The sequence below is a fragment of the Monodelphis domestica genome, chromosome 2 (assembly GCF_027887165.1).
Source record: "Monodelphis domestica isolate mMonDom1 chromosome 2, mMonDom1.pri, whole genome shotgun sequence".
NCBI classification, from domain to species: domain Eukaryota; kingdom Metazoa; phylum Chordata; class Mammalia; order Didelphimorphia; family Didelphidae; genus Monodelphis; species Monodelphis domestica.
In genome coordinates this window covers 256,611,100-256,639,015 of record NC_077228.1, presented here as the reverse complement: position 1 = coordinate 256,639,015, position 27,916 = coordinate 256,611,100, and the positions used below count along the sequence as shown (strand labels likewise).

At 37.3% G+C, this 27,916-nt stretch overlaps 1 protein-coding gene across 2 annotated transcripts in view; it reads right to left on the bottom strand.

Annotated features, from left to right (window-relative positions):
* Positions 1–27,916, bottom strand: part of USP43 (ubiquitin specific peptidase 43) — a 162,082-nt gene that overhangs the window by 114,303 nt on the left and 19,863 nt on the right. For both annotated transcript variants that reach the window (XM_056817514.1, XM_056817515.1), the window contains exon 2: positions 11,582–11,713. In XM_056817514.1, the coding sequence (XP_056673492.1) occupies positions 11,582–11,713 (132 nt within the window). The remainder of the gene's footprint in view (positions 1–11,581; positions 11,714–27,916) is intronic.

The following is a 27,916-nucleotide window of genomic DNA, read 5'->3' as shown; positions in this document are numbered from 1 at the left end:
TCTTTGAGTCATGATTGATTTTAGAATTGATACAATAGAGATACTTGGAATGACAGAACCAGGTCTTGGAAACTACAATCTCCACCCTACTCAGAGTAACAGGATTTAGGAAGGGCTGCAGCAAAGATCAAGATTTAATTATTTGAGAATATGACCTTCAACAGACATGTGCAAAGGGGGCTGACCTCTGGGCAGTCCTGGGTTAAGCTAGAGCCACCATTGGCACAGGGGAGACATCAACAGTAGATGTGAGAACTGAGGGGAGGGAACTTAGATTGTGGGCTTAAAGATAGCGGGAGCTGAGGACTGAGAGGGAGTGGAGTGGATGCTCTGAAGAGGTGGATGCTCTGAAGGAGGTCTGAGAGAGAGGTCCTGGAGGGAGAGCTCCTGGAGAGGTCTTGAAGGAGGCTGTAGAAGGAGAACTCAGGAGGAGGATTCTCTGGAAACATTTCTTGAAAGGAGGCTCTCTTGAAGGTGGAGCCTGAGGTTGGCATGAGAAGCCTTACCTAGAGAGATCTTGGGTGAGTGATAAAACCAACTGACTGATTTATCTCTTAGGACTGAGGTCTAGGCCTTGGGCTTGAAGCCCTTCATTCTTATTCCTTTCTTACTTTCTCTCTTTTTCTATTGATTAATCAGTGTATTATAAATTAAATTTCTCTATAAAACCCAGTTGGCTTGGGCATATTCATAAATTGGGAATATATTCCCTGGCGACCATCTTATATTTATATAAAACCAAGACACAGTAGAAAACATATTTCAGCGTTCATAATTGATATATATATTTCCCTTGCTCCCAAACATTTTAATTATCACAGTTTATGACTCCCACTCTCTTATCTACAACTATTTAACGCTCAAAACTAATTTAAATCTAACAACTCTGGGGACACAAAAGCAGGCAAAACACAATTCTTACTTTTAAGGAGCTTGCAATCTAATGGGAAAGACAAGATGCAAACAAAGATATACAAAGCAAGCCATATGTAGGATAAATAGGAAATAGTTATCAGAGGGAAGACACCAGAATTAAGAGGCATTGGGGAAGGTTTCCAGTAAAAAGTGGCATTTTAATTGGTACCTAAAAGAAGCCAAGAAAAAAAAGCCAAGGAGGTTAGTAGCCAGAGATCATGAGGGAGAATATTCCAAGCATGGGGGAAAGTCAGAGGAAAAGCCCAGGACTGAGAGATGGAGTATCTTGTTGGAGGAACAGTAAAGAGGCAAGTGGATCAAATAGTATTTGGCAGAGAGGAAGGGGTAAGAATATTGGAAAAATAGGAGGAGGCTAGGATATGAAGGGATTTGAATGCCCAACAAAGCATTTGATTTGATTATGAAGACAATAGGGATTATGGAGATTGAAGGGATATTGAAGGGACAATAGGGATTATGGAGACTGAAGTTTTAGTAAAAGAAACATGATCAAACCTGAACTTTAGAAAAATCACTTTAATAGCTGAAGGAAGGGTGGATTACAGTGGGAAGAGACTTGAGGCAGGAGGACTTGCCAGCAGGTCATATGTGAGGTGACAGGGACCTGTACTAGAATGATGGCAGTGTTAGAGGACAGAAGGGGGCATATTGAGGGATGTTATAAAGTTGAAACACACCTTGGCAACACCTTGGATATGGTGGGGTGACAATGTGGAGAATGCAGGTTGATACATATGTTGGAAAACTATGGGACTGGTAGGATAATGTTTTTTATGACTGATAGAGGTATGTCTGGAGGAAAGATAATGAGTTCCATTTTGGACATGGTTAGTTTAAGATGTCTAATTGGCATGCAGTTTGAGATGCCTAAAAGACAGTTAAAGAGACAAGATTGGAAGTGTGCAGAGACTGGCATAGGAAAAGATTTGAGAATCATCAGCATAGAGATAGTACTTAAATCCATAGAAGCTGATAAGATCATCAAGTGAAGTAATCTAGAGAGATAAGAAAAGAGGACCCAGGAAAGAACTCTAAGGCACAAATGTGGTTGGAGGGAATAATCTGGATGAGTATTTAAGTAAAGGTTTCCAAGATGTGGTCACGTAAGTAAGAGAAGAACCAGAAGGGAAGAGTACCCAAAAACCAAGAGAAAAGAATATCAAGGAGGAAAGAGTGATCAATAGCTATGTTATGGCTGCAGAGAGGTCAAGGAGGATAAGTATTGAGAAAAAGTCATTGGATTTGGCAACTAAGAGAACATACTAGATATGTGACCATGAAAATAAATCAGTCTTTTATTTCAACTCCCTTATCATAGAGAACTGTACTGAGAATTGTAAAGCCTTGGGTCAAAGATCACTTAATTTCTTGGTGCCTCCCAGACAACTCTCCTAAAACTAGAATTCCCTGAACAAATTAAATCACAGGTTTGATCTCTCCATCCTAACTCCTCACCCCTATCCTATGTCTTATCTGTATTACCAGAAACAAGCTACAGACTTTATACATATCTCTACTGTTGTATGGATCATACATAATTTTGATTCTTTAGAGATTATGCTTTTATTGTTGTCATCCTCAAATTGTTTCAGTTGTATCCAACTTTTTGTAGTGTTTTCTTGATACTGATGTGGCTTGTCATTTCCTTTTCCAGCTCATTTTTAAAAGATGAATAAAGGACTTCCGGGTAATCATGGCTGCAATCTAGACGCGGAACATTTCCTCTCCCCAGCACCGAACGAAATAGACTACATCAAAGGAGCATAAAATCACCTTTGGAGGAACAGAAGGACTCCCCAGTACCCCACAGAGGCAAAGGTACGTGGGGCTTGAACATTTCCACACTAAAATAAGAAGGAAAAGCTTGCACAGAAAAGTGAACTGAGCCGCCCTTCCCCCACCCCACCTCCCCCACTAAACCAGAGTGAGCTACCTGAGCGCTCACCGGGACAGCGAGTGAGTGGGGAGCGTCTCTGTCTGGGGGGGCACTCCAGGGTCCTTGGGATCTGGGGACTGCCAGGAAAAAACGTCTCAGGGCGCTTTCACTGGAGAAGCCAGCGGACTTCGGGCGGGCTGCGCTGAACAACGCGTGCTGATTATCTGGGCGGAGCTGAATACCTGGGCTCCAGGCTGGGAAGAACTAGTCTGAAGCAACCTAAATTCACAGAAAAACCGCTCTTATAACCCAGACCCCAGACCAAAAAGGAAAGGGAAATAAAATCACCAAAGGGATGGCTCACATGGCCCAAAATCAAGCCTCCAGGAAGAAAGGGAAAAAAGTGACTATTGAAAACTTTTACGGTGGAAGTACCCAAGGGAAAGAGGAGAATGAAGAGGAAATCCAAAAAAATTCAGAACACGCCTCCCAAAATGGAAACTATCAACAAGCTCTGGAAGATCTCAAACTGGAACTTATCCAAAAGATGGAAACCTTCTGGAAAGAAAAATGGGAGAAAGAGATCAGCTGTCTGACAGATAAGACTGCTCAATTGGAAAAAGAACTCGAAGCATCCAATACAAGGGCAGACAAGGCTGAAAAGCAAATCCAGTCCCTAATGACCAGAATCAAGCACCTAGAAGAAAGTGAGATGATAAAACAGCAAGAATCAATAAAGCAAACCCAAACAATTAATGAATTGGAAGAAAACATAAAATATCTCACTGAGAAGGTCACGGACCTGGAGAACAGAGGAAGACGAGAAAATCTCCGTATCATCGGTCTCCCAGAAAAACCAGAGGTAAACAACAAATTGGATTTTATTCTAGAGGAGATTATAAAAGAAAATTGCCCCCACGTTCTGGAGCAAGGGGGCAAAATAGAAATAGAAAGGATTCATAGAACACCTTCTATACTAAATCCCCAAAAGACAACCCCTAGGAATGTAATTGCCAAATTCAAGAGCTTCCAAGTAAAGGAGAAAATCCTACAAGAAGCCAAGAAGAAGAGCTTCAGATATAAGGGGGCTCCCATAAGGATCACACATGACTTAGCGGCTAACACACTAAGAGACCGCAAAGCATGGAACACGATATTTAGAAAGGCAAGAGAGCTGGGTCTCCAACCAAGAATCAACTACCCAGCAAAACTGACTATATACTTCCAGGGGAAAGTATGGGCATTCAACAAAATAGAAGATTTCCAAGCATTTGCTAAGAAAAGACCAGAGCTCTGTGGAAAGTTCGATATCCAAGCACAGAAAGCAAGAGAAACATGAAAAGGTAAATATGAAAGAAAGGGAAAAGGAGATAAATCTTATCTTTCTCTTTAAGTCAAACTCTCTTCTATAAGGACTACATTTACATCTAATTATATATATTAATATGTGGGGAAAATGTTTTGTGTAACTCTCATAAATTGTATCATCATAAGAGTAGTTAGAAGAAACATGCATAGGGAAAGATTGAGGAATCAAGAAGATTTGGGGAAAGTTGGGGCAAAAAAAGGAAAAGGGAGGGGGGAACCGTGATAATACTAAGATTAACTTCAAGAAATAGGGGGGGAATCAATAGAATAAACTTTCCCATATAAAGATACACATGGGAAGGGGAGGGGAAGAACTCTCATATGAGAAGGAGAGGAAGAGAGCGTGAAGTGGAAGTACTTAAACCTTACTCTCAGTGAAATCAAATCTGAGAGGGAAGAACATCTAGATCCAGTGGGATCCTGAATTCTATCTTATCCATTAGGGCAAGAAAGAAAGGAAAATTAAGGAGGGGGAGGGGGGAGGGAGCACAAAAAGGGAGGGAAGGAGAGGGGGGAGGGGAAGGGAGCATAAAAAGGGAGGGGCTAGAAAGGGAAGCATCTCAAGGGAGGGGACTAGGGGGACTGACCTAAAGTAAATCACTGGTTCAAAAGGAGAAAGCTAAAGAAGAAAGGTCAGAACTAGGGGAAGACATCAAAATGCCAGCGAATCCACAAATAACAATCATAACTTTGAACGTGAATGGGATGAACTCACCCATAAAACGCAGACAAATAGCAGATTGGATTAGAACACAAAACCCTACCATATGTTGTCTTCAAGAAACACATATGAGACGGGTTGACACTCACAAGGTTAGAATTAAAGGTTGGAGTAAGACCTTTTGGGCCTCAACCGATAGAAAGAAGGCAGGAGTTGCAATCATGATATCTGACAAAGCCAAAGTACAAATAGACCTGATCAAAAGGGACAGGGAAGGTAAATATATTCTGCTAAAAGGAAGTATAGACAATGAGGAAATATCACTAATCAACATGTATGCACCAAATGGTATAGCATCCAAATTTTTAATAGAGAAACTAGGAGAATTGAAGGAGGAATTAGACAGTAAAACCATATTAGTGGGAGACTTGAACCAACCACTATCAAATTTAGATAAATCAAATCAAAAAATAAATAAGAAAGAGGTAAAAGAGGTGAATGAAATCTTAGAAAAATTAGAATTAATAGACATATGGAGAAAAATAAATAGGGACAAAAAAGAATACACCTTCTTTTCAGCACCACATGGCACATTCACAAAAATAGATCATACACTAGGTCATAGAAACATGGCACTTAAATGCAGAAAAGCAGAAATATTAACTGCAGCCTTTTCAGATCACAAGGCAATTAAAATATTGATCGGCAAGGGTACATGGAGACCCAAATCAAAAATTAATTGGAAATTAAATAACATGATACTCCAAAATCGGATAGTTAGAGAAGAAATCATAGAAACAATTAACAATTTCGTTGAAGAAAATGACAACGGCGAAACATCCTTTCAAACCTTATGGGATGCAGCCAAGGCAGTACTTAGAGGAAAATTCATATCCCTGAGTGCATATATTAACAAATTAGGGAGGACAGAGACCAAGGAATTGGAAATGCAAATCAAAAAACTTGAGAATGAACAAATTAAAAACCCCCAGAAGAAAACCATACTAGAGATCCTAAAAATTAAGGGAGAAATTAATAAAATAGAAAGTGACAGAACTATTGAGCTAATAAACAAGACTAGAAGCTGGTACTTTGAAAAAACAGACAAAATAGACAAAGTACTGGTTAATTTAATTAAAAAAAGGAAAGAAGAAAGGCAAATTAATAGCATCAAGGATGAAAAGGGGGATCTCACCTCAAATGAAGAGGAAATTAAGGCAATCATTAAAAACTACTTTGCCCAACTATATGGCAATAAATTTACCAATCTAGGTGATATGGATGAATATTTACAAAAATATAAATTGCCTAGACTAACAGAAGAAGAAATAGTTTTCTTAAATAATCCCATATCAGAAATTGAAATCCATCAAGCCATCAAAGAACTGCCTAAGAAAAAATCCCCAGGGCCTGATGGATTCACCAGTGAATTCTATCAAACATTTAGAGAACAGTTAACCCCAATATTATACAAACTATTCGACATAATAAGCAAAGAGGGAGTCCTACCAAACTCCTTTTATGACACAAGCATGGTACTAATTCCAAAGCCAGGCAGGCCAAAAACAGAGAAAGAAAACTATAGGCCAATCTCCCTAATGAATATAGATGCAAAAATCTTAAATAGGATACTAGCAAAAAGACTCCAGCAAGTGATTAGAAGGGTCATCCACCATGATCAAGTAGGATTCATACCAGGGATGCAGGGCTGGTTCAACATTAGGAAAACTATCCACATAATTGACCACATCAACAAGCAAACCAACAAGAATCACATGATTATCTCAATAGATGCAGAAAAAGCCTTTGATAAAATACAACACCCATTCCTACTAAAAACACTAGAAAGCATAGGAATAGAAGGGTCATTCCTAAAAATAATAAACAGTATATATCTAAAACCATCAGCTAATATCATCTGCAATGGGGATAAACTAAATCCATTCCCATTAAGATCAGGAGTGAAACAAGGATGCCCATTATCACCTCTATTATTTGACATTGTATTAGAAACACTAGCAGTAGCAATTAGAGAAGAAAAAGAAATTGAAGGCATCAAAATAGGCAAGGAGGAGACCAAATTATCACTCTTTGCAGATGACATGATGGTCTACTTAAAGAATCCTAGAGATTCAACCAAAAAGCTAATTGAAATAATCAACAACTTTAGCAAAGTTGCAGGATACAAAATAAACCCACATAAGTCATCAGCATTTCTATATAATTCCAACACAGCTCAGCAGCAAGAACTAGAAAGAGAAATCCCATTCAAAATTACCCAAGACAAAATAAAATACTTAGGAATCTATCTCCCGAGACAAACACAGGATCTATATGAACACAACTACAAAACACTTTCCACACAACTAAAACTAGACTTGAACAATTGGAAGAACATTAACTGCTCATGGGTAGGACGAGCCAATATAATAAAAATGACCATCCTACCCAAACTCATCTATCTATTTAGTGCCATACCCATGGAACTCCCAAAAATTTTTTTTACTGATTTAGAAAAAAACATAACAAAGTTCATTTGGAAAAACAAAAGATCAAGGATACCCAGGGAATTAATGAAAAAAAATACAAAGGAAGGGGGTCTTGCAGTCCCAGATCTCAGACTATATTATAAAGCAGCGGTCATCAAAACAATTTGGTACTGGCTAAGAGACAGAAAGGAGGATCAGTGGAATAGACTGGGGGCAAGCAACCTCAGCAAGACAGTATATGACAAACCCAAAGATCCCAGCTTTTGGGACAAAAATCCACTATTTCATAAAAACTGTTGGGAAAATTGGAGGACAGTGTGGGAAAGATTAGGCTTAGATCAACACCTCACACCCTACACCAAGATAAATTCAAAATGGATGAATGACTTGAACATAAAGAAGGAAACTATAAGAAAATTAGGCGAACACAGAATAGTATACATGTCAGACCTTTGGGAAGGGAAATACTTCAAAACCAAGCAAGAATTAGAAAGAATTACAAAATGCAAAATAAATAATCTGGATTACATCAAATTAAAAAGTTTTTGTACAAACAAAACCAATGTAACCAAAATCAGAAGGGTAGCAACAAATTGGGAAACAATCTTCATAAAAACCTCTGACAAGGGTTTAATTACTAAAATTTATAAAGAACTAAATCAATTGTACAAAAAATCAAGCCATTCTCCAATTGACAAATGGGCAAGGGACATGAACAGGCAATTCTCAGCCAAAGAAATCAAAACTATTAATAAGCACATGAAAAAGTGCTCTACATCTCTTATAATCAGAGAGATGCAAATCAAAACAACTCTCAGGTATCATCTCACACCTAGCAGATTGGCTAACATGACAGCTATGCAAAGTAATGAATGCTGGAGGGGATGTGGCAAAGTGGGGACATTAATTCATTGCTGGTGGAGTTGTGAATTGATCCAACCATTCTGGAGGGCAATTTGGAACTATGCCCAAAGGGCGATAAAAGACTGTCTGCCCTTTGATCCAGCCATAGCACTGCTGGGCTTGTACCCCAAAGAGATAATGGACAAAAAGACTTGTACAAAAATATTCATAGCTGCGCTCTTTGTGGTGGCCAAAAATTGGAAAATGAGGGGATGCCCCTCAATTGGGGAATGGCTAAACAAATTGTGGTATATGTTGGTGATGGAATATTATTGTGCTAAAAGGAATAATAAAGTGGAGGAATTCCATGTGAACTGGAACAACCTCCAGGAAGTGATGCAGAGCGAAAGGAGCAGAACCAGGAAAACATTATACACAGAGACTGATACATTGTGGTACAATCGAAGGTGATGGACTTCTCCATAAGTATCAATGCAATTTCCCTGAACAATCTGCAGGGATCTAAAAAAAAATACTACCCACAAGCAGAGGATAAACTGTGGGAGTAAAAACACCGATGAAAAGCAACTGCTCGACCACAGGGTTGGAGGAGATAAGACTGAGGAGAGACTCTAAATGAACACTATAATGCAAACTCCAACAACAGGGAAATGGGTTCGAGCCAAGAACACATGTGATAACCAGTGGAATCATGCGTCGGCTATGGGAGAGGGAAAGGCGGGGGGGGGGGGGGGGGGGGGAGGAAAAGAAAACGATCTTTGTTTCCAGTGAATAATGTATGAAAACGACCAAATAAAATAATATTAAAATTAAAAAAAAAAATACACTAAAAAAAAAAGATGAATAAAGGATGCAAATAGAGTTGTGACTTGCCCAGGGTCAGAGAGCTAATTAAGTTTTGTGAATTTCAAAACTACTCAACCCTGTTCAAACCATTCTTTAGAGGATGGGATTTGGCTATTTCCTGATCCTGATCAATAACAATAGAGATACTTGGAATGACCGAATCAGGTCTTGGAAACTACAATCTCCACCCTACTCAAGGTAACAGGATTTAGAAAGGGCTGCAGCAAAGCTCAAGATTTAATTATTTGAGAATATGGCCTTCAACAGACATGTGCAAAGGGGACAGAGCTCTGGGCAGTCCTGGGTTAATCTAGAGCCACCATTGGCACAGGGGAGACACAGGAAGTGAGGGAGAGGAGAGCTCAGGAGTGCTGGAACTTCCTGGGTGGAGGAGAGTGTGGTGGTTGGAGCCTGGTGCTTGGAGTGGAGTCCCTGAGACTGTTTCTCCATTTTGGTCACGTGAGTGATCTCTTTTCTTTGCCTCGGCTATCCAAGGCCTTGGGCCTTTGGCCCAGCCTAAGCAGAGTGGGTATTTAAGCCCTATTCCCTTCTCTCCCCTTTCTCTCTCTCTCTCTCTCTCTCTCTCTCTCTTTAATACCTTTCTTCCTCCTGTTTGTAATTAAAAACTCCATTAAAGGTTGACTGCTGACTTGAGTTTTCATTTAGGAATTACATAGCTGAATTCCTTGGCGACCTTAAATTAATATATATCAGTCTTTTAAAGTGATTTCCATATCACAGTTTCTAAGGCCAGATTTGAACTCACAATGGTGAGTTTTCCTGACTCCAGGCTTTACTTTAGCTACTATGCCAACCAGCTGTCCATGGTTTCCGATACCAGAAAGATTTTGAAGTCCATTTCCCAATTCCAAGCATTTTCCTTGGGTCTTTTCCATGTATGGAATGCTCTCTCTCCTCATCACCACCTCCTGGATTTCCTGGTTTCCTTCAAGCCCCAGGTAAAATTGCACCTTATTTAAGAAGTCTTTTCTATGGGCAGTTTAGGAGGCTCAGTAGATAGAACACCAGGCTTGGAGTTGGAAAGACTAAGGTTCAAATCTGACCACAAACATTGTCTAGCTGTGTGACCCCAAGCAAATCACTTAACCTCATTTGCCTAACCTACATGTTTTTTTTTCAGTGCTTCTACATGCTTACTATATGTCAGGTACTATGTTAAACACTAGCATTACAAAGGAAGCCCCAGATCACTAAGGAGCTCAAATTTAATGCAGAGTACACATGCAAACAACTTTGTACAAACAAGATACAAGCAAGATAAATTGAAGCTATTATAAACTAAAAGAGAAGGTTCTCAAATGAAAGAGGATTAGAAAAGGCAATTATTTTTTAATCTTTCTGTCTTAGTAACAACTCCATGAAAGAAGGGCAAAACAAGAGCTGGATACTAGTCAAACAACTGAACAATAACAGGCTAAGGTCAGGATACTTCATATATAAAATTTTTTCTGATACCCCTAGTAATTAGTGTACTCTCCTTTCTTGAAATCATGTTGTACTTGCTTCTCTGTAACTGTGTTGTATCTTTCCAGCAAACCACAAGCTCATCAAGGGCAAAAAAATGCATTTAATTTTTATCTTTATGAACCTACACTATCACAGTACCTTATATACGGTAGAAATTTCCTGCCTCCACATTGAATAGACTTCTCACTCTTGAAAATGCCTCCTTTCTTGGAATCTTCCTTTAACTGTAAGATCACAGTATCATCAGTGTCCACTTCTCTCCAGGCTCAACTCTTGGCTCTTAGAACATCTTAACTAGCCTCCTACACCTATGCAGGTACCCCCCCCCCATTTCCTCTCTCCTTTCTACTCTCCTTAAAGTACTATCTTTCCCCTTTAGAATTTAAACTACTTGAGGCATTGTCTTTTTTTTTTTGCTTGTATTTGTATCCCTACACTTAACATAGTTCCAAATCCTCCATCTATCATCCAACTATTTATAATATGAAGTAGACTGAGTTAAGTAGATAGGAGAGGTTAAAGAACAGAGGCAGAAAATTTAAGGAGGAAGGGATAGCCTCTTGCCCATATTTTACTATAGCCTACAAAAAATTCTATGAATTCTAGTTCATGATGCTCCAAAACTCAATACATGAATAAGGCTGAGCAATTTCTTCAGAGTTAAATCTTCACAATATAATTTATTTGCCTTACTGTTTTGGAAGAATTACAAGTTCCTTGTTCAAACTTTGCCCAAACTCAATATATAAATAATGTTGAACAGCTTCTTCAGAGTTTAATCTTTGCAATGTTATTTGGATTACTATTATGGAAGTTACAAATTCCCAGTTCAAACTTTGTCAACTGCAATAATGAAAAGATCTGCCAAAGTAAAAAATAAATTTTAGAATATTCGATATTTTGGTTAATACAAGTCATCACTCTGCTCTATTAATATGTCTAATAAAAAGCTGCTAACACATTGTTGACACATGTTCTCTGTGTTATTAATGCCCAAAAGGACCTTTTAAAAATCCCTTAATACACAAGTCTGACTTAATTACTGTGGCTCACCTTTTCAGATGTCTGCCCAGAAGATGAACTGTCCAAATCTTCATGTACACGATCCAAAAGCCAGAGGAGAAATTCCAAGGCATCATGCTGTGAATTACCTTGGAACTGAGAGCCATACTTAGAAACCGTGTTCTAAAGAAAACAGAGAACCAAAGCCATCCTTTAGTTCATGCAGTACGTAAAGAGATGAGTGTAGCCAAGATGGGTAGTTGGGTGGTGCAGTGGGTAGAACCAGTCCTAAAGTCAGAAAGACTCATTTTTCTAAATGTCTTCTCAGACACTAACTATGTGGCCCTGGGCAAGTAATTTAACCTTGTTGACTCAGTTTCCTCATCTATAAAATGAGCTGGAGAAGAAAATGGTAAAGCACTCCAGTATCTTTGCTAAATGGGGTCATGAAGCATTAGACATGACTGAAACAACTGAACAAGAACAATGAAGAGGCTCTCCTTATCTTTTAACTTAAAAGAACAAAAACAAACCAAAAACACCATAGTGTTTGGGAAGGGAACAAGGATTAAGTGAAAGAAGGAAACATTTTTTTTCCCAGTGTCTAAGCTGAGCCAATAACCCAATATACCATTGGGGCTTTTATCCAGCTAAAGGCCACAATGGAGGGAGGGAGGGAGGGAAGGAGAGAGGGAGGGAGGGAGAGAGAGAGGGGGAGGGGGAGGGAGGGAGGGGGAGAGAGAGAGAGAGAGAGAGAGAGAGAGAGAGAGAGAGAGAGAGAGAGAGAGAGAGAGAGATGCAATAACCACTGGAAATCCAAAAATTCTTTAAATTAGGAACTTAAAATCGACACGAACACTACTAAATATAAGAAAAAGAAGGCAATGAAAATGTGAACTAATATTAAATAGTTTTTAGTTACATATTAAAGTTAACAAAGTAGTTCCCAAATTGCCCAGCTTGTCTTTATTTCCTACAGAACTTATTTTTACTCTTTGGTGTTTTTTTCTATATTTATGCCAATTCCTTCCTTCCTTCTGTTTAATTGATTTTTTTTTTTTGCAATTACACATAAAAATAACTTTTAACATTTGTTTTTTAAAAAACCTTTACCACCTTTCTTAGAATCAAGGCAGAAGAGCAGTAAGGGCTCCACCATGGGGGTTAAGTGACTTGCCCAGGGTCACACAGCTAGGAAATATCTGAAGCCAGATTTGAACCTAGGACCTCCAACCTCTAGGCCTGGCTCTCAATCCACTAAGCCACCCAGCTGTCCCCTTTAACATTCATTTTTTTTTTAATTTAAGTTCAAAATTCTATTCTTCCTTCCTTCTCTTCCCCATTCATTGAAAAGACAAGTGATTTTACATGGGATATATATGTATAGTCAAGTAAAACAGATTTCCACATTATTTTTGTTGTGAAAGAAAAACAGACAATAGAAAGAAGAAAAAGAAAAAAAAACTATGCTTTAACATGCATTCAAACTCCCTCAATTCTATCTCTGAAGGTGGAGAGTATTTTTCATCACAAGTTCTTTGAAACTGTCTTGGATCACTGTATTGCTGAGAATAGCAAAATCATTCACAGATGATCACTGTACAATTTTACTAGTTATTTTTTACACTGTTCTCCTGATTCTGCTCACTTCACTTTGTATTTGATTTGTTCATATCTTTCCAGGTATTTCAGAAAGTATCCTGCTCGTCGTTTCTTATAGCATAGTATCTTATCTTATAGTACTCCTTCATGATCACATACCACAACTCATTCTGACATTACCCAATTGAGGGCGTCTCCTCAATTTATACTTTTTGCCACCACAAAGACCTGCTGTAAATATTTTTGCACACTTAGATCCTTTTCCTTTTTTTAAAAATCCCTCTGAGATACACAGTTAGTAGTGGTATGGCTGGGTCAAAGGGTATGTAGGGTTTTATAGTCCTTTGGGCAATATTGAAAGTAGCAATGCTTCCAACTAAAGAATTTATACTGTCCTTTCATCCATTTCTGAGGACTTTTTAAAAATACTACAACAGAGAAAAAAATAAGCCTCAGAATCCAGTGGAATCCCTAAAATGATTCTTAGTGCAATAGCAACTAACAAGAAAAGACTTACAAATAAGCCAGGACTTAAATCTGGTAATCACTTTAATAGTTAATTTAATTAATCCTGAAAAGAGCATTGGGTATGCAATTAGACAATCTGTTTCAATTTCCAGTAATACTACTATTTATTACTTGTGTGACCTTGGGCTAGTGATTTGAACTTCAGTTTGATTATTTGTAAAAGAAGGGATGTGGACTAGATAGCCTCTAACACTTTTCCAGATCTAACATATCTTTCTTTCAAAAAGTTGGTAATTCCATAAAACATTTTAGCTCTTTTAAGGAAATCAAAACTATTAATAAACACATGAAAGAGTGTTCTAAGTCTCTCATAATTAAAAAATGCAAATCTAGCAAATTGACGATAAAAGAAAAAATAAAATGTTGGAGGGATTGTGGCAAAATTGTAACACTAATGCATTGTTGCTGGAATTGTAAATTGATTCAACCATTCTGTAAGGCAATTTGGAACAATGCCCAAAGAGGTTTAAAAGAATGCATACCTGGATTTCTGGGTAAACATGGCTGCAGTCTAGACACAGGACTCTTTCTCTCCTCACTACATACTGATACAGACTACCTCAAAAAGCCAAAAAAAAACCCAAATTCATATGAACAATGGGACTAAGGCACAGCATTGAAGGTACATGGGATTTGGGTATTTCCACACCATAAGGGGCTTAAAAATCTTCCACCAAAAGGTGAGCTGCTCCACCCTCCCCCACCCCACCTACAGAGCCAGAGACAGAGTCAGGACTTGCTAAAATCAGTGAGTGAGTGAGGGGCACCTCTGGGTCCTTGGCAGCTGACTGAGAACACTAAGGACCCTACCCCTGAGAGCAGCTAGACCTGAGGCCCCAGGAGGCTAAGGAGCTCAGACCTTGGGCTCCAACAGGGAGATAGCACAGAGAGGGGCAGCAAACAGCGGAAGCTACAGAGACTCGAGAGCTGGTGTCAGCCAAAATCCATGATCCTTCTCCATACACAGAGAGCCTGCCCATCTCACTCAGATTTCTAACTGGAGAGGAAAGGAAAAACCACCACAGTGATGGCAAACAGTGCCCAAAAACAACAACTTCCCAACACTAAGAAAAACAAGAAAAAGGGGTTGACCCTGGATAAATTATAATGGGGGGAAACCCATGCTACAAAGGAAATAGAAGAGGAAATACAAATAAATGCGCCAATACCTTCCAAAAAAATGGAAATTGTCCACAAGCTATTGAAGAATTTAAATTGCAGCTTATCAAAAAGATGGAAGCCTTCTGGCAAGAAAAGTGGGAAATAGTTCAAAAAGAAAATAACACTTTAAATGACAACAACTCCCAATTGGAGAAACAGCTGGAAGCTACGACAATCAGGATAGACCAAAACAAAAAGGAAAACCAGTCCATAAAGAACAGAATTAGACGATTGGAAGCCAATGATTTGGCGAAACAGCAAGAATTAATAAAGCAAAGTAAAAAAACTGACAAAATAGAAGAAAACAAAAAAATCTCACTAAAAAGATGATGGATCAGGAAAAGAGAGCATGAAGAGACAATTTGAGAATCCTTGGTCTACCTGAAAACCCAGAAATAAACAGAAATCTTGATATCATACTACAAGAAATTATCCAAGAAAACTGCCCTGATGTTCTTGAACAAGGGGGCAAAATACACACTGGAAAAAGTTCATAGAACACCCTCTACACTAAATCCTCAAAAGACAACTCCCAGGAATGTAATTCCCAAATTCAGTAACTTCCAAGCTATGAAGAAAATTTTACAAGAAGTAAAAAAGAGACAATTCGGATATCACGGAGCACCAATCAAGATTATACAAGATCTGGCAGCTTACACACTAAAGGACCACAAGACTTGGAATATGATATTCAGAAAGGCAAGAGAATTGGGTCTTCAACCAAGGTTCACCTATCCATCAAAATTGAGTATATACTTCCTGGGGAAAGTATGGGCATTCAACAAAATAGAATATTTCCAAGTATTTGCAAAGAAAAGACCAGAACTAAGTGGAAAGTTTGATATCCAAAAACAAAGATCAAGAGAAACATGAAAAGGTAAATGAGAAAGAGAAGAAAAGGGGAAAAATTGATTTTTTATTCAAACTTTTTTCTTTAAGGGCTTCAATAAGATCAAATTATTTATATTAGTATATGGGGAAAATGTTATATGTAACTCTCAAAAGTTATATTCACTATTATAGTAATTAGAGGAATTATTCACAGGAAGAGATTGGGGTAATAAGTGTTATAAGATGGTATTCAAAAAAAGAAAAAGGGAGGGGGTAATCAAAGATGGCATCAAGAGATAAATGAAGAAATAAAATAAATAGGATAATCTTTATCACACAAAGATACACATGGGAAGGGGAGGGGAAGAATATTCATAAGAAGGAGAGGAAGAGAGTGCGAAAATAAGTAATACTTAAACCTTACTCTCAGTGAAATCAGTTCTGAGAGGGAAGAGCATCTAGATCCACTGGGGTATTGAATTCTGTCTTACCCTATAGGGAAAGTAAGAAGGGAAAACTAAGGGGGGATAGGAGGGAGGGAGTACAAAAAGGAAGGGAAAGAGAGGGGGGAGGGAACTTAACAGGCACTAAAAAAAATAAGAAGGGAACAAAAAGGGACAGAAAGGGAAGCATATTAAGAGCAGGCATATTAGGGGGAACTGATTAAAATCAAACCACTGGTTTAAAAGGATATAGCAAAAGAAGAAAGAACACAACTAGGAGAGGATATTAAAATGCTGAGGAATACACAAGTGGCAATCATAACTTTGAATATGAATGGGATGAACTCACCCATAAAACGAAAACAAATAGGAGAATGGATTAGAATCCAAAATGCTGCAATAAGTTGTTTACAAGAAACACACTTGAGGTGAGTAGACTCTCACAAGGTTAGAATTAAAGGTTAGAGCAAAACTTTTTGGGCCTCAACTGATAGAAAAAAGGCAGGAGTTTTAATAATGATATCTGACAAAGCCAAAGTAAAAATACATCTCATTAAAAGGAATAGGAAAGGTAACTACATCCTGATAAAAGGCAGTATAGACAATGAGGAAATATCAATAATCAACATGTATGCACCAAATGGTATAGCATCCAAATTTCTAAAGGAGAAACTAGTGGAGTTGAAGGAGGAAATAGATAGTAAAACTAGTGGGAGACCAGAAATTAGCACTATCAAATTGAGATGAATCAAATAAAAAAAAATAAGAAAGAGGTAAGGGATGTGAATGACATTTTAGAAAAATTAGAGTAAATAGATATATGGAGAAAAAATAAATAGGGACAAAAAGGAATACACCTTTTCAGCAACACATAGTACATTCACAAAGACTGACCATGTCCTAGGGCATAAAAACATGTCAAACAAATACAGAAAAGCAGAAATAATAAATGCAACCGTTTCCAGATAATAATGCAATAAAAATAATAATCAGTAAGGATACATGGAGAGGCAAATCAAAAATTAATTGGAAACTAAATAATATGACTCTCCAAAATTGGTTTGAGAACAAATCAAAGAAACAATAATTTCATTGAAAAAAAATTACAATGATGAAACATCCTTTCAAACTTTATGGGATGCAGCCAAAGCAATACTCAGGGGAAATTTTATATCCCTGAATTCATATATTAACAAATTAGGAATTGGACATGCAAATCAAAAAACTAGAAAGTGAACAAATCAAAATTCTGCAAATGAGAACTAAATTAGAGATCCTAAAAATTAAGGGAGAAATTAATAAAAATGAAAGTGAAAGAACTATTGAAAAAATAAATGAGACTAGAAGCTAGTATTTTGAATAAACAAACAAAATAGACAAAGCACTGGTCAATCCAATAAAAAAAAAGAAGAAAACCAAATTAACAGTATCATACATGAAAATGAAGACCTCACCTCCAATGTAGAGGAAATTAAGGCAATCATTAAAAACTATTTTGCCCAATTGTATGGCAACAAATATGGCAATCTAGGTGATATGGATGAATTGCCTAGATTAACAGAAGAAATAGAATTCTTAAATAATCTCATATCAGAAAAGAAATTGAACAAGCCATCAAAGAACTACCTAAGAAAAAACAATCATGGCCTGATGGATTGACAAGTGAATTCTATCAAACATTCAAAAAACAACTAATCCCAATATTATACAAACTATTTGACATAAGAAGCAAAGAGGGAGTTCTACCAAATTCCTTTTATGACACAAATATGATACTGATTCCAAAGCCAGGCAGATCAAAAACAGAGAAAGAAAGACCAATCTCCTTAATGAACATAGATGCAAAAAAATCTTAATAGAATACTAACAAAAAGACTCCAGCAAGGAGGCAGAGTCAAGATGGCGGCCTAGAAGGAGCAGAAGTTCAGACCTCTGCATACCCTTCCTAACCAATCACAAACTGAATGCTCCCAGAGGACTGAAAATCAAGCTTAACAAGACAGAGCCAAGGAACCCTCCTCTTGGACTTAAGTCAAAAGGTATGCCCCCCTAAAAGCCGGAATCTGAGAACACTCGTGTTTAAGGGAAAGACACAAGGAAGGTCTCAGGATCCATCCCCCCCTCCCACCCAGAGAGCTGAGATTCCAGCGGCAGCGGGAACTTCTGGCAGGCAAAGGTGCTGGTCTGAAGGGCATACCTTGCAAGCAGGGCTGGCCAAGTTCAGAGCATCAACACAGATGGCGGAGAAGCTAGGGAGGGAGCATAGACCTGGCAGCCTGGCCAGAGCTGTGGAGATCCTCCATATTTGCTCCAGCCTTCCAGGAAGTTTTGGACTCAGAGCACACCCAGCCCAACTAAGCTGAACTTAATCCCATCAAAAGTCTCCAGAACTCAGGGAACCCCAGGCTCCACACCCATCCTCATTAACTGCTGGACTTTAATCCAATCAAAAGCCTCCAGAGGACAGAGAAGCTCAAACTCCAACAACCCCCCACCAGAAACTACACCAAGAGTTCTCCTGTTAAAGCTCTAAGAGGGAAGACTGACAGAAGCCCCCAAAACCAAAAAAAAATGAGAGGAGCAAGAGCACATACAAATATGTAGAGTAAAGAAGGGGTGAATTTGAGCAAACAACAGAAAAAGAAGAAAGAAACTACAATAGACAGCTTCTACTCAGCAAATGGAACAGAGGGGGAGAGATCAGCAAACGACAAATCAGAAATCCCAGTGAATTGGATACAGGCTGTGGAAGAACTCAAAACACAATTAAGAGAAGCTGAAGATAATTGGGAGAAGAACTTAAAAATTAAGATAAGTCATCTGGAAACAGAGGAACTTGAACTGAAACAAGAAAATAGTGTCCTGAAAGCCAAAATCATCCAGCTTGAAAATGAGGCGAAGGAGATGAAAGATGAGGCAAAGGAGATGAAAGACGAGGTAAAGAAAATCAGACCAGAAGGAAAAGGATGACCAAAAAGCCAGGGATAAAATCCAGTTTTTAAGAACCAGAATACATCAACTGGAATTAAGTGACCTCACGAGGCAGCAGGACACTATAAAACAAAATGAAAAGAATGAAAAAATTGAGGAAAATATGAACCATCTCATTCACAAAACAGATGATTTAGAAAATCGTTCGAGACGAGATAATTTAAGAATCATTGGTCTACCAGAAGACCATGACAAAAGAAAAAGCCTGGACATAATACTAGAGGAAATTATTCAGGAAAACTGTCCCAATATCCTAAAACAAGAGGGGAAAGTGGAGATTGAAAGAATCCACAGATCACCTCCTGTATTTAATCCCCAACTGACAACACCCAGGAATGTTATAGCCAAATACAAAAACTATCAGACCAAAGAAAAGATATTACAAGCTGCCAAGAAGAAGTCATTCAGATACCACGGAACCACAGTGAGGATAACGCAGGATCTGGCTGCATCCACACTGAAGGACCGAAAGGCATGGAATATGATATTCCAGAAAGCAAGGAAACTTGGTCTAAAACCAAGAATCAACTACCCAGCAAAACTGACTATATTCTTGCAGGGGAAAGTATGGTCATTCATCAAAAAAGAAGAATTCCAAGAATTTGTAAAGAAAAGACCAGACCTGAACAGAAAACTTGATGTCCAAGTACAGAACTCAAGATAATCAGCAAAAGGTAATTAAAAAAGAGGGAAAAAAGAAAAACAAAACAAAAAAAGAAAAAAATTTTCTTTAAAGAAACTCAATAAGTTAAAATGATATGTATTCCTATAAAAAAAGAGGTCACTGGTAACTCTTAAAAACTGTTTCTATCACATGGGCAGCTAGAAGAATTACATGTAGAGGGAACAGTGACAAACTGTATAGGATGAAAGGACAAGACATAAATAGGTATATAGATATATGCATACATAAATACATATACATGTGTGTGTGTGTGTATACAACCAGAGCTAAGAAAAAAAGAGGTTAATACTAAAAGAAATGGGAAAAGAAACAAATGAGAGTAAATTTATATGTCACAAAGAAGCTCATGGCGGGAGGGGGGAGAACATCAATACACTGGAAGGGTAAAGAGGTTGGAGATAGGAAATACTCAGCTTTTGCATGCTTTGAAACTGATCCAAAGAGGGAAGAACAATCCAATCCATTGGGGCAGAGAATATATTTGCGCCCTATAGGGGAGTAGAAGGGTAAAAAACAAATTGCTAAGGAGGAAACCAATACAAGGGAGGGAGGGGGGGCAATTTAAAAAAGACTACAGGGGAAAATAAGGAGGGGAATAAGAAGGCAGGGGGGTAGAAAGGGAAGTAAAATAAGGGTGGGAACTAGGGAGACTGATTATAAACAAATATTGGTGAGAAGGAAACAGTGAAAGAAAAAAAGGCAGGACCAGGAGTAGAAATCAAAATGCTGGGAAATACACAGCTAGTAATCATAACTCTGAATGTGAATGGAATGAACTCACCCATAAAACGCAAGCAAATAGCAGAGTGAATTAGAATCCAAGACCCTAATATATGCTGTCTTCAAGAAACACATGAGGAAGATAGATACTCATAGGGTGATAGTAAGCGGATGGAACCAAATCTACTGGGCATCAACTGATAAAAGGAAGGCAGGAGTAGCAATCATGACATCTGACAAAGCCAAAGTAAAAATAAATCTAGTTGAAAGAGATAGGGAAGGTAATTAAATCCTGATAAAAGGCAGTATAGACAAGGACACATCTGTACTCAATATGTATGCACCAAATGGCATAGCACCCAAATTTCTAAAGGAAAAACTAGAGGAGCTCAAGGATGAAATAGATTAAAAAAAAAAAACCTATACTAGTGGGAGATCTGAACCTTCCTCTATCGGAACTAGATAAATCAAACCAAAAAATAAATAAGAAAGAGGTGAGACAAGTGAAAGAAATCTTAGAAAAATTAGAGTTAGTAGACATGTGGAGAAAAATAAATAAGGACAAAAAGAATACACCTTCTTTTCAGCAGCACATGGTACATTCATGAAAATTGACCATGTATTAGAGCACAAAAACATTGCAAACAAGTGCAAAAGGGCAGAAATAATAAATGCAAACTTCTCAGACCACAATGCACTGAAAATACTAATTAGTAAGGGTACATGGAGAGATAAATCAAAAATTAATTGAAAATTAAACTATATGATTCTCCAAAACTGGCTAGTTAAAGAACAAATCATAGAAACAATAACTGCATTGAAGAAAATGACAATGGTAAGACATCCTTTCAAAACGTATGGGATGCAGCCAAAGCAGTACTCAGGGGGAAACTTGTATCCTTGAGTTCATATATAAACAAATTAAAAAGGGCAGAGGTTAATGAACTGGGCATGCAAATTAAAAAACTAGAAAGTGAACAAATTAAAAATCCTCAGTTGAAGACTAAATTAGAGATCCTAAAAATGAAGAATTATTGATTTAATAAATAAGATTAAAAGCTGGTACTTTGGAAAAAACAAATAAAATAAACAAAGTACTAGTCAGTCTAATGAAAAAAAGGAAAGAAAAAACCAAGTTGACAGTATCCAAGATGAAAAGGGAGACCTCACCTCTAATGAAGAGGAAATTAAGGCAATCATTAAAAACTACTATGCCCAATTAAATGGCAACAAATATGGCAATCTAGGTGATATGGATGAATACTTACAAAAATATAAACTGCCTAGACTAAATGAAGAAGAAATAAATTACCTAAACAACCTCATATCAGAAAAAGAAATTGAACAAGCCATCAAAGAATTCCCTAAGAAAAAATCCCCAGGTCCAAATGGATTCAAAAACAAATTCTATCAAACATTCATAGAAAACAACTAATCCCAATATTATACAAATTATTTGACAGAATAAGCCAAGAAGCGGTTCTACCAAATTCTTTTTACAACATAAACATGGTACTGATCCCAAAGCCAGGCAAGTTAAAAACAGAGAATTAAAACTATAGGCCAATCTACCGAATAAATATAGATGCAAAAATCTTAAATAGGATACTAGCAAAAAGATTCCAGCAAGTCATCACTAGGGTTATCTGCTATGATCAGGTAGGATTCATACCAGGAATGCAAGGAACCATTCACATAATTGACCATATTAACAAGCAAACTGACAAAAATCACATGATTATCTCAATAGATGCAGAAAAAGCCTTTGATAAAATACAACACCCTTTCCTATTGAAAACACTAGAAAGTATAGGAATAGAAGGGCCTTTCCAAAAAATAATAAACAGTATATATCTAAAACCATCGGCAAACATCATCTGCAATGGGGATAAACTAGAAGCCTTACCAATAAGATCAGGAGTAAAACAAGGATGCCCATTATCACCTCTATTATTTAACACTGTGCTAGAAACACTAGCAGTAGCAATTAGAGAAGAAAAAGAAATTGAAGGTATTAAAATTGGCAATGAGGAGACCAAGCTATCACTCTTTGCAGACAATATGATGGTTTACTTAAGGAATCCTAGAGAATCAACCAAAAAGTTACTCGAAATAATCAACAACTTTAGCAAAGTTGCAGGATACAAAATAAACCCCCATAAGTCATCAGCATTTCTATATATCTCCAACCCATTTCAGCAGCAAGTATTAGAAAGAGAAATTCCACTTAAAATCATCCGAGACAATATAAAATACTTAGGAATCTATTTGCCGAGACAAACACAGGAACCATATGAACACAACTACAAAACACTCTCCACACAATTAAAACTAGATCTAAACAATTGGAAAAACATTGATTGCTCATGGGTGGGACAAGCTAACATAATAAAAATGAACATCCTACCCAAATTTATCTATCTATTTAGTGCCATACCCATTGAACTACCAAAAACCTTTTTCACTGAATTAGAAAAAACCATAACAAAGTTCATTTGTAAGAATAAAGGATCAAAGATATCCAGGGAAATAATGAAAAAAATACAAAGGAAGGTGGCCTTGCAGTACCAGATTTCAAACTATACTATAAAGCAGTGGTCATCAAAACAACTTGGTACTGGCTAAGAGACAGAAAGGAGGATCAGTGGAATAGACTTGGGGTAAATGACCTCAGTAAGACAGTCTATGACAAACCCAAAGACCCCAGCTTTGGGGACCAAAATCCACTATTTGATAAAAACTGCTGGGAAAATTGGAAGATGGTATGGGAGAGATTAGATTAGGTCAACATCTCCCACCCTATACCAAGATAAACTCAAAATGGGTGAATGACTTGAATATAAAGAAGGAAACTATAAGCAAGTTAGGTGAACACAAAATAGTTTAGATATCACATCTTTGGGAAAGGAAAGAGTTTAAAAAGAAGCAAGAGGTAGAAAAAAATCACAAAATGTAAAATCAATAATTTTGATTACATCTAATTAAAAAAAGTTTTTGTACAAACAAAACCAATGTAACCAAAATTAGAAAGGAAGTAACAAATTGGGAAACAATATCCATAACAAAAACTTCTGACAAAGGTCTAATTACTGAAATTTATAGAGCTAAATCAACTGTACAAAAAATTAAGCCATTCTCCAATTGATAAATGAGCAAGGGACACGAATAGGCAATTTTCAGTCAAAGAAACAAAAACTATTAATAAGCACATGAAAAAGTGTTCTAAATATCTTATAATCAGAGAGATGCAAATCAAAACAACTCTGAGGTATCACCTAGCAGATTGGCTAACATGACAGCAAAGGAAAGTAATGAAAGCTGAAGGGGATGTGGCAAAGTTGGGGCATTAATTCATTGCTGATGGAGTTGTGAATTGATCCAACTATTCTGGAGGGCAATTTGGAACTATGCCCAAAGGGCCCTAAATGACTGTCTACCTTTCACTCCACCAAAAATTAAAAAAGAAAGAGAAATAGAGAAAATAAGGAAGGCTGAAAGGAATCATAGATTAGCAGGTCAGTTATTAAAATTACACCTTGTATCTTTATATACTTAAAGCATAAAGCAAGTTCTACACAATAGATTTATGTACAATTCTCTCCCACTCTACAATGTATTTGGAAATACTAATTTTATTTGTTGTTTGTCAAGTTCAGAAAAAAAAAAAGATGATTTCTGTATATACCTTTGGGTAGTGGAGTGAAGTATTTTTATTTATTTTTGGGGGGTGATTAATATGTATTGCTTTTTTTATTTACAATAATTTTCCATGGTTATGTAATTGATGATTTTTCCCACCCCTCTTCCTTCCTCCATCCTGGAGTTGAAGAGCAATTCTACTGGATTATAAATGTATCATTGTTCAAAACCTATTTCCATATTATTAATATTTGCAATAGAGCGATTATTTAATTAATTATTTAATGTGAAAATACCTAATTATATACCCATAAAATCATGAGATCAATCATGTTTTTCTTCTGTTTTCCTGTTCTGGATGTGGATAATGTTCTTTTGTATAAGAAATTATTTGTGGTTTCTGGAAAGTTGAATTGGAATGTGATCATAAGCACTTCCTACTCCCATGACTATGCCAAGTCACAATGGCTTTATAATCAAGATTTTAAGAAATGGTTGACCATTTCTTTGTTATTCTACCCTCTATGGGACATTGTTAGGGGAGGTCACACCAGAACAAGGGTTTGAGAGTGAAGCTAAGTATCAGACACTAATGTGACTCCCTACTAAAGTAAACGACAGTGGTCAAGCCTTACAAATCTTTCATTTTGCTGTATTCAACATTTTGCAAGTATGAACATTTTTTTATAAAACACTTGTGAAATAAGTGTTAAACTAGTAGCACTAACAACATGAAGTACAACACACAGACAAGCAGAGATCAAAGTATAAAGATCAAAGAAGACTTTATACAATAGATGGGCTTTTTATTGAACTTTTCCTAAAAAACCTTTACCTTCTTAGTATTTATTTTAAGACAAAGGAGCAGCAAAGGCCAAACAATTGGGGTCAAGTGACTTGCCCAGTGTCACATAGCTAGGAAGTGTCTAAGGCCTTTTCATTGAACTTTGAAGGACATATAGAAAGGGACAAGGGAACATTCTGTAGGGACAGCATAACAAAGGTCCAGAGACCAAAATGAGCATTTTTTGGTAGACAGTATCACCTTTATTTCCTTTTATCCATCCTTTAAACAAAATGCTTTTGCTAGATTAATTATAGTTCTGGATTTTTTTCCTTGAGATTTTTTTCCTTGAGATATTAGACTCAGGAATGAATAAGAAATAACTGATACAAAGGAAAAAGACATAAATAAAACATTTTAAAAACAAAAATTCTATTAATTACTATTTCTCTTAAGCATAACAACAAGGAGATACAGGGATTATGATCACCAGTTTAATATAACAATAATGTCAGCTTGCATTTATATATAAAGCTTTAATATTTACAAAGTTCTGGACATTTATTATTTAATTTGATTTTAGAGAATGGGATATCATCACAGCATGTTTCCAAAATGAACATAATATTTCTACTACTTCTATATACACTGTTTATTATTTCTCTTCTATATAGTTTTATTGTTTGTTGTTTAGTCATTTTCAGTAAGTCTTCATTATCTGTTTTCGAGGTTTTATTGTTAAAGATCCTGGAATGGTTAGCCATTTCCTTCGGCAGCTCATTTTATTTATTTATTTTATTTTATTTTTTAAACCCTTACCTTCCATCTTGGAATCTTACCTTCCATCTTGGAAAACTGATACTGTGTATTGGTTTCAAGGCAGAAGAGTGGTAAGGGGTAGGCAATGGGGGTGAGGTGACTTGCCCAGGGTCACACAGCTGGGAAGTGTCTGAGGCCAGATTTGAACCTAGGATCTCCTGTCTCCAGGCCTGGCTCTCAATCCACTGAGCAACCCAGCTGCCCCCTGCAGCTCATTTTACAGATGTGGAAACTGAGGCAAACAGGGTTAAGTGATTTGCCCAGGGTCACCCAACTAGTATCTGAGGTCATATTTGAACTGAAGTCTGGAATCTAATGATAACCTAGCTGCCCTTTTACCTATTATTCTTCGAAAATATAAAACTCTTTGAAAGCAGAACTGTTTAGTTTTTGTCTTTGTATTAGTGCCTTGTAGATAAAAGGCGTTTAATAAATGCTCATTAGTTTGGATTGGATCCATCATTACAGCTGCCCTAAGAGCAAGGAACTTAGTCCTCAGCTTTCCCTAACTCACCAAAACAATTAGTATCTGTACAGTGTCCTTTGTATTACACATACCTAATGGCTGACTATAAGCAGGAAGTCTCTAAGACAGATATTGTTACTCAGTGTTCTAGTGCCAAGGTCCAAATGAACAGACTCAACCACTCCCCTGGGAGGTGTACAGACACTCCATTTGCAACTGTACAAACCAGTTCTTGTCAGAGACTAATTCTGTACCTTAAAAACAAACATTCAGGCTTTCTAATTCTCACAGTTAAGTACAAGGAAGGAAAAAAGACAATAGTAAACACTAAAAGGCATCTGGGAAACCTATCACAAGGACCAGTGCCACCTTTCCCAGGTAAGAGTATTGATCTTTGGGTGTACTCTTTGGGAGAGGTCAAAGTCAACCTCCGCAGAACTCAGTTTCTTTATTCTCTGAAATTATACAACAGGGTCTCTTGCAGATGTGACTTTTTATGGTTGTGGGCTTGAAACTCCAATGTACTGATTGAGTCCCAGTATGATAATAGAGATAGCAATCAAGAAAGATTTAACACCCGAAAATATCTCCTGGGTTATAAGGCTACTATTAAGATTCACTTGTTTTTAGTTATTAAGCTTTCAAAGTTCAAATATTTCTTAGAGAAGTAATTTGTTCAAGCAGTTAGCAATTTTGTGAATTAGTTTATATGAAAGAAAAGGACATTTGGAAATACTAGATAATTAAGTGACTGGATAGAGAGTTAGAACTGGAGTCAGGAAGACCAGGATTCAAATCTAGCCTCAGGGCCCTTGAGCTATGTGAGCCTAGGGAAGTTAATTAACCTTTCTGCCTCAGGTTCCCCCCCATCAAAAATGGGGATAATAATAACCTATCTTCTAAGGTTGTGCTGAAGATAAAATGAAATAATATTTATAAACTGTTTTTTTCCACCTTAGAGTGCTATGATTAGGGTTAGGGCTAGGGGTAGTAGTAGTAGTAGTAGTAGTAGTAGTAGTAGTAGTAGTAGTAGTAGTAGTAGTAGTAGTAGTAATACTCTTCTTCTCCTATATACTTTTTCCCCTTCTATATATTTTTTCTAATTTTTTAAAAAGTTTGAGTAGAGTAAAAATGAAATAACAATCAGCACAGGAGAAGAGTACAGATGTGTATAGAAGGCAAAGAATTTTTCTTTACAATTTTGCCTAGATGTTGTTACCTAAACCTCTGTCGATATTTTTATAAGGTATAGAGAGAAGTATGAAAGAAAATGAATGTTTGAATGAAAATAGGGCAGTCTAACTCTCACACAACTACTCCAATAAAAACCTAAAATGCGGACTTCCAGTCAAGATGGCGACTTAGAGAGAGCTAAAGTTCAGATCTCTGGAAACCCCTTCCTTACCAATCTCAAACTGTATGCTACTAGGACACCGAAATTCAAAACAAACAACAGGATAGATCCAGGGAACCCTCTTCCTGGACCTAGATCAAAAGATACGGCCCCCCAAAAGCCAGAACCTGAGATCACTGGGATCTAAGGGATAGGCAGAAGGATGGTCCCAGGACCCATCCCCCCCCCAACCCAGAGCTCTGAGTCCAAGGCAGCAGCAGGAACCTAAGAGCCAGCAAAAGAACCCCAGGGCCGGCTATTCTGAAGGCCGCATCCTGAAAACAACCTGAGCCAGTCGAGGGGGCACCCAGACAGCAGGGAAAC